Consider the following 8,002-nt stretch of genomic DNA (forward strand, 5'->3'; position numbering starts at 1 on the left):
CAGAGAAAGAAGGTTGTGAAGGTGTGGAAACCTAAAGCAGTGCAACCAAATGTTGAACCACAAACTACTGATGAGTTGACTGCTAATGATGCTATACAAGAGGATGATTGGGAGAATGGAGAGTTATCTGTTTATGATAAGCCTTTTACTCCAATTGCTCCAGTGCTTGATGAAGGGTGGAGAGTTGTTTCAAGGAGAAGAAGAGATATTAGAACTCCAGCTCAGACTGTGGGGCTTGCTGAAGTTCATTTGAATGGGGAGGAATTGGCTGCTGGTAGTGATGGAGTGGAATTCCCAATTGATCCACCATGAATATTAGTACCTGGAATGTGAGGGGATTGAATGATCCCATTAAAGTAGTTGAAATAAAAAAGTTTTTAGCTAGTAATAACATTAGTGTTGTAGCTTTGTTAGAAACTAAAGTTCAGGAGAAGAATAGTTGTAAAATCCAGAAGAAAATAGGGGTTGGGTGGCAGTGGATTATGAATTATGAGCACTCTCCTAGGGGAAGGATATGGATTGGTTGGAAGCATGCATTGGTGTCAGTTCAGCTTATCCAAAAAACTGAATTTTGTGTTCACTGTCATGTTGCTACTAAGAATGGATTGTTTGATGCTTTATTTTCAGCTGTGTATGGTTTGCACTCTGTTGATACTAGAAGACCAATGTGGAGAGAGATCACTGCTTTCAGTAGTTCTGTTAATTGTCCTTGGCTTGTCATGGGGGATTTCAATGCAGTTTTATTAGCTGCTGATAGAGTAAATGGCAATGCAGTTACAGAAGGGGAAACTAAGGATTTTGATAGTTGTATGGATGCTGCAGGGTTGGCTGAGCTTAAGAGTTGTGGGAGTTACTATTCTTGGAGCAATAAGGGGCAAGGTAACTTGAGAATCTGTTCCAGAATAGATAGGGCCATTGCTAATGCTTTGTGGCATTCTAAGTTTGTTGATGCTGTGGTGGATTATTTGCCTCCAGGAATATCTGATCACTCACCTCTGGTTATGTCTTGCAATATTCATATGGGAGGGGGGAGTAGACCCTTTAAATTTTTTAACTATATGGCTGATCATGTTCTGTTCCTTGATGTAGTTAAAAAGGGATGGGAGGTGTCCTGTCCAAGGGGTGGGGCCATGTTCAAGGTGTGGACTAAGATGAAAGCAGTAAAGCAAGGATTGAAGGAGTTACATCGTAAAGATTTTGCTAAGCTTGATGAGAGAATTGAGGGGTTAAGGGCTGATTTGGGTCAAATTCAGATCCAGTTAGCTTCTTGACCTACTGATAGTAATGTGCAACAAAGTGAGAGGGATTGTAGTGAGACTCTTAAGAAGTTTTTGCATATTCAGGAGAGTGCATATAGACAGAAAGCAAGAATTCAGTGGTTGCAAGTAGGAGATTCTAACTCTAAATTCTTTTTCAGTGCAATGAAGGAGAGGATAGCTAGGAATAGCATTGATATTTTGTATGATGATTCTGGGAAGAAGCTTAGCACTACTCAGGAAATTCAGGAAGAAGTTAGCTCTTTCTATAAGAAGTTGATTGGTACTGCAGCTAGCTCATTGATGGGTGTGGATGTTGGAGTGGTTAGGAAAGGGAAGCAGCTGTCTGCTGCTGATGCAGAAATGTTGGTGGTTCCTGTTTCAGATGCAGAAATTGATGCAGCTATCAAAGGTATTGATATCAATAAAGCCCCTGGGCTTGATGGTTTCAATAGTTTGTTCTTTCTTAAAGCTTGGGAGATTGTGAAAGCTGATGTTTATGAAGCAGTAAGAGAGTTTTTCAGAACTGGGGTGATGTTAAAGCAAGTGAACAACACTTCAGTTACTTTGGTTCCTAAGATTCAGAATGCCTCTTGTGTGAAGGATTTTAGGCCAATTGCTTGCTGCTCAGTTGTTTACAAAATTATCTCCAAAATTCTTACTGCTAGAATGCAAGGTGTTATTGGTACAGTGGTAAATTGTTCTCAATCTGGTTTCATCCCTGGTAGATCCATTTCTGATAATATTTTGCTGGCTTGTGAGTTGGTGAAGTGCTATTCTAGAAAACATGTTTCTCCTAGGTGTATGATCAAGGTGGATCTGAAAAAAGCCTATGATTCTTTAGAGTGGCCTTTCTTGAAAACCATGCTGTCAGAGCTAGGATTCCCTATGAAGTTTGTGAATTGGGTGATGCAGTGCCTCTATTCTGTTTCTTATTCCATTCTGATTAATGGTTGTCCCACTAAACCAATTCCTGCAAAGAAAGGGTTGAGACAAGGTGATCCCATTTCACCTTATTTGTTTGCTTTGGGTATGGAATATCTGTCAAGGTGTCTTGCTGCTCTTGCTGAAGATACTAACTTCTCTTATCATCCTAGATGCAAAAAGTTGGATCTCACCCATATGATGTTTGCTGATGATTTGTTGATGTTCTCCAGAGCTGATGAGGGTGCTGTGAAAGCTCTTTTTGATGCTTTTACCAAGTTTTCTTTGGCTTCTGGTTTGGAAGCTAATTTGCACAAAAGTGAAGTTTATTTGGCAGGTGTTTCTGATCATGTTGCTTCCAGTATTGTTAGCTCAATTGGGGTTCCTAAGGGTTCTTTCCCTTTCAGATACTTGGGTGTCCCTCTTACAACTAGGAAGCTCTCCTTCACAGACTGCAAGCCTCTCATTGATAGAACTGTTGCTAGAATCAAGAGCTGGACTTCTAAGTTCCTTTCCTATGCAGGTAGGCTGCAACTGGTGAAATCTGTACTTTTTGGTATTCAGCTCTACTGGTGTCAGATTTTTGTTATGCCTAAAAAGGTGATGAAGGAGATTCAGAGAATTTGTAGATGTTTCTTGTGGACTGGTGCTGATGCAGATTCTAGGAAAGTTTCTATCTCTTGGGAGCAATTGTGTTTCCCTAAGAGTTGTGGAGGGTGGAATCTTAAGGATCTAACTGTGTGGAATAAAGCAGCAGTTTTGAAACACTGTTGGGCTTTAGCTTTGAAGCAGGATAGGCTTTGGGTGAGGTGGATTCATGCTTATTACATTCAGCATAGAGACTTCTGGACTATGCCAATTCCTAATGGTTTAACTTGGTCATTAAGGAAAATTTGGCATAATAGAGAAGTATTTCTGCAGGCAAATGGAGTGGATCAGTTTGTGCAAGCTGGTAAATTCAGAATTCAGAAAATGTATAAGTTTCTTCATCCAGTTGGAGCTCAGGTGGGATGGAAGAGATTGATTTGTAATAGCCATGCTAGTCCAAAGAGCACCTTCATTGTGTGGCTAGCAGTGCAGAACAGACTTGCTACAAAAGACAGATTGATAAGATGGCAGCTGAATATTGATGGTATTTGTGGTCTGTGTCAGGTGGAAAATGAAAACTTGGAGCACCTTTTCTTCTCTTGCTCCTATTCTCAGGAGATTTGGAAGCAGGTTCTGCTTTCTTTAGGTGTGAATAGAACTGTGTTGCCTTGGCATGAGGAAGTTCAGATTGCTGTGAAGAAAAGCAGAAGCACACAGAAGCAAGCTTGCAAGTATAGTATAGCTTTCATTGAGTCTGTTTATTGTATTTGGTTGCAAAGAAATGCTAAGGTCTTTAGGGATCATGTTGATCCAGTTAAGACTGTTGTTAGCAACATAATGTTTAATGTTGAGTGTAGATGTCAGTAGTAGCCTCTGTGCTCATTAGCTAGCTTGTGTTGGTTAGCTAGGTGTTTGGTTGTGTCTGTTGGACAGTTGGTGTTTTCAGAGTTTGTTAACACTCTGATTACTTGGTAAATAAAGCTCATTATTATTTGCCAAAAAAAATAATTAAAAAAATAATTAATTAATAAAAATATTCTACGTGGCGCCTAATTATTTATCTACGTAGCACTCGACTTTTTTAATTAAAAAATAATTTCAAAATATTATTTTTCATTGGCCGAAAATATTAGATTTCCTACGTGTCGCTCTAATATTAGATTAGTGTTTTATTTTGGATTGGATTTTATTTTAGATTAGTGTTTGATTTTGGATGAATTTTATTTTAGATTAGTGTTTGATTTTGCATGAATTTTATTTTAGATTTATGTTTTAATTATTAGAGTGTGATTTTGGATGGATTCTTATACTCCATATTAGTATGTGGCACTCGATTTTTTTAATTCAAAAATAAATTATAAATTAGATTTTTCATTGGCCGAAACCAATAGTAATCTTAGGTGACGCTCTAATATTTCAGCAAATATTGTCTCCTCTCTCTCTCAGAGAGAGAGAGAGAGGAGACAATATTTGCTGAAATATTAGATTAATTAACAAAAATATCAACGTGGCACTTAATTATTTATCTACTTGGCACTCGACTTTTATAATTCAAAATTAATTTTTAAATATTATTTTTCATTGGCCGAAACCATTAGATTTTCTACATGGCGCTCTAATATTGGATTAATGTTTGATTTTAAATTGAATTTTATTTAAGATTAGTGTTTGATTATGGATGAACCATAAGACTTTCTACATGGCGCTCTAACATTGGATTAATGTTTGATTTTAAATTGAATTTTATTTAATATTAGTGTTTATTAAGTTTATTTTTTAATTATTAGAGTGTTTGATTTTAAATGGAGTTGTATATATTAGTAATTAATTAGTTAAAATATCTACATGACACCTAATTAATTATCTACGTAGAAATCGATTTTTTTAATTCAAAAATAAATTAGAAGTCTTATTTTTCATTGGCCGAAACCATTAGTAATCCTATGTGGCGCTCTAATAATTCAGCAAATATGCCTCCTTTATATATATATATATAAGATTAGTTTGGTTTTTAAAAAAAAATTGAATTTCATTTTAGATTTATTTTTTAATTATTATTGTTTTTTATTTTGGATGAAATTTTATATAAGAAATATTAATAATTAATTAATAAAAATAGCTATGTGGCACCTAATTATTTATCTACGTGGCATTCGACTTTTTAGTTCAAAAATAAATTTGAAGTCTTATTTTTTTCATTGAACCAAAACCATTAGATTTCCTACGTGGCGTTGTAATATTGGATTAATGTTTGATTTTGGATTGAATTTTATTTTAGATTAGTGTTTGGTTTTGGATGAATTTTATTTTAGATTTATTTTTTAATTATTAGAGCCTTTGATTTTGGATGGAATTGTATATATTAGTAATTAATTAATTAATTTAAATATCTATGTGGCACCTGTGAGGGGGTCGAAAAAGCACGAGGCTAATGCGTGACCTTGTCCCTCGTGGGTGTGACGATTCTTTTTATTCAATCAAGTGTAATTGGATTTCCTGTGAGTATACACCCAATTGACTAGTAATATAGGAGTCGTCATTCAGTTTTTAACGACAATGAGAAAAACTGACAAAACCCGGTTATCGTGACATAAAGGGAGTGCAATTATGTTGGCCGTAGGTTCCCTTGTGATCCCTGGTGTGGGGATCTCTCAACATACACCCGCAAGGTAGAGATTGAGGGTTCGGGGGACTGTAACTACCGAGAGGAGTACTTCGCTCGTCGATAACTCCAGAGGCAGGATATCCTTACTAGCTCAGCATAAATAATTGAAGGGACATGCGTTAACTATTAAACTAATCTGAGTTGATTTTAGCAATATGCAACATATAATACTAATTCGATCGTGATTATCTGATTTAAATAGCATTAAGGGACCTAGCATGATAATCCAATTTCCCAAAAATATTATATTTGTTAGGCGTGACAGAACAATCAGATTAGGTTAGTTTAACAGTTCATAAAAAGGGCGAGGAAAGCAGTTAAATCATTGAAAAGGGACACATTATGACGCACCCTTGAGAGGTGCGTCACGGTTCTCAGAAAACTAACAACTTTGACTTTGCTATTTCTCCTTTTTATTTAACGAATCTCAATTATGGGACAGGATACGTTCTGTTCGATTTATGGATCGATTGCGACAGAACGCGTGAAAAATTTCGCAGCAAGAGGCTTAGGCTAAGGGTTGGAGTCAATACTCATAATATAATTATGTGTTGTTGTGTTGTTCTTTCACGTCGATTTTAGGGGCCTATTTATAGGGAAGAGTTCGTGGAAAGATAGAATTGCAGAGTTCTAATCCACAAAGAATTAGGAAAAAACACGTACCCAGGTATTTTCAGCGCCCAGGCCTGGGCGCCAAAGATTTCGGCGCCCAGAGCCAGGCGTTGAAAATAGGGTCTGGGCTGTTTTCTTTAGTCAGATTCGGACTCCTGAAATCCGTAGAGTTTGAAATTAATTCGAGTCTTTTAGCGCGTATCAATTTTATGACGGAATGCGTCTGGGCCCGTTACGAACTCTAGGCTCGTTAGGATTTTAATTAATACGTAACTCTTATTTCCGAATCATATTAGGAATAGGATTCTCGCAGTTTTCTATCTCATTTAGGATTTATGTTGGAATGCAACACCTAATTCTGACAGGTTTCTATCTTTTATGATTTGCCACTTTTAGAAGCTACCTTTTACGGCAGTTACTATTTTTAGCAGGTTTCCATAAATAGCAGGTTTCGGGTGAAATGAAATGGGGAATCGAGATTCGTTTATTTTATAGGAGATGCGTTGTCAAGTGGAGTTTTTATGCTTTCATCATCGAACCTTTCCCTTGCGGGAATGGGGACAAAAGTAGGTGTCTACAGTTAGCCCCCACTTTGACTGAGTCTTGGAGTAAGACGATGGTCAAAGTATTAGACGGAGTGCGTCACACAAGCCACGGTGTATTGTGACCTGTTTTGTGAGGGTCTCACGAGCCCCCGAGTGATAACATTTGACTTAAGGGTCATCACTTGAAGTGTCGACATATCCCTCACGTGTCATTGGGATTTGTCTAATGATAGTATAGAAACTTCCTCACTTTGTCATTGGAAGAATCTAAAGGTGCGTAGAAACTCCCTCACTTTGTCATTGGGAGTAGCTACAGAGTTTTTTCGAAATCAAAGCTATAAAGTGTAATTGGGCCTGGCCAAGCCCAATCACGAGGTAAAAACGTTTTTTTTTTTTTTTTAAAGATTCTCATTTTCAGGGCTAGCTAAACGAGAAAACCCCCTTGTTTTTATAGGACGTAAAACGAAGGAAAATCCAGCACCCTTGTTTTTATAGGACGTAAAATGAAGGAAAATCCAGCAAAAGTTATCGCTGCAGCGACTAAGGACCTGCGCGGTTTAATGGCGCAGACCCCGCCGGCTGAAGATGGCGAGCCTGTCCGCTAAGGGTGGACACCCCGTCCGATAGAAGTGGACGAATCTGTTTTTGAAATTTGAAAATAAGGACCTACGCGGTTTGTGACGTAGACCCCGCCGGCTGAAGATGGCGAACCTTGTCCGCTGAGGGTGGACACCCCGTCCGATAGAAGTGGACGAATTTATTTTGAAATTTATTTTGCTTTTTTTGAAAATAAGGACCTACGTGGTTTGCGCCGTAGACCCCGCCGGCTGAAGATGGCGAGCCTATTTTAAATTTGAAGACTTTATTTTTGTCGAAAACTGAGGACCTGCGCGGCTAGTGACGCAGACCCTGCCCGCTGAGGGTGGGCGAGCCCTGTCCGCTGAGGGTGGACGTCCCTGAATTCGTTTTCTTTTCGATTTGGGAACTCGCGCGGTTTGTGACGCGATCTTGCCGACTGAAGATGGGCAAGTTCCTATTTCTTTGGTTCTTTGTGATTTCTTTTGAGAATTTCTTTTATTCATTCTTGCAAGAGCGAATTCTTTCGAGGGGTGCTCGAATTTAGTTGTAACCTGAACGTGGGCTGACAACGTGTTCAGACGGATCTTTGTCTTGCGACCGTCCGCTTTCGTGATTTTGAGCTAGTCTTTACGGCTCAACTTGGTCTTTGATCAGAGGACCGTGTACAAGTATCAGTGATGTCCTTTCGATGAGGTCGAACCTATTGTTGTTCTTCTTTTTTTTTTGAGATATCCAAACATGATATGGTGTTTGGCGCAGTCCGGGAATGTGATTTTGATCGCGCGCTCCTCGTTGGAGTCTATTTTTCGCGAGCCCCCAAGCACTGGGGCTCG

The 8,002-nt window shown here is 38.4% G+C and overlaps 1 protein-coding gene across 1 annotated transcript; it reads left to right on the forward strand.

Annotated features, from left to right (window-relative positions):
- The first annotated feature begins 308 nt into the window (after positions 1 to 308).
- On the forward strand, positions 309 to 1,271 carry LOC130462648 (uncharacterized). The gene has a single exon (XM_056831371.1). It carries the CDS (start codon positions 309 to 311, stop codon positions 1,269 to 1,271), a length of 963 nt encoding a protein of 320 aa, XP_056687349.1.
- Positions 1,272 to 8,002: the final 6,731 nt, after the last annotated feature.

The sequence above is a fragment of the Spinacia oleracea genome, chromosome 1 (genome assembly GCF_020520425.1).
Source record: "Spinacia oleracea cultivar Varoflay chromosome 1, BTI_SOV_V1, whole genome shotgun sequence".
NCBI lineage: Eukaryota > Viridiplantae > Streptophyta > Magnoliopsida > Caryophyllales > Amaranthaceae > Spinacia > Spinacia oleracea.

Bases quoted from the DNA above. Each gene is read 5' to 3' on its own strand.
- LOC130462648 (XM_056831371.1), top strand. From the start codon at position 309: ATGAATATTAGTACCTGGAATGTGAGGGGATTGAATGATCCCATTAAA.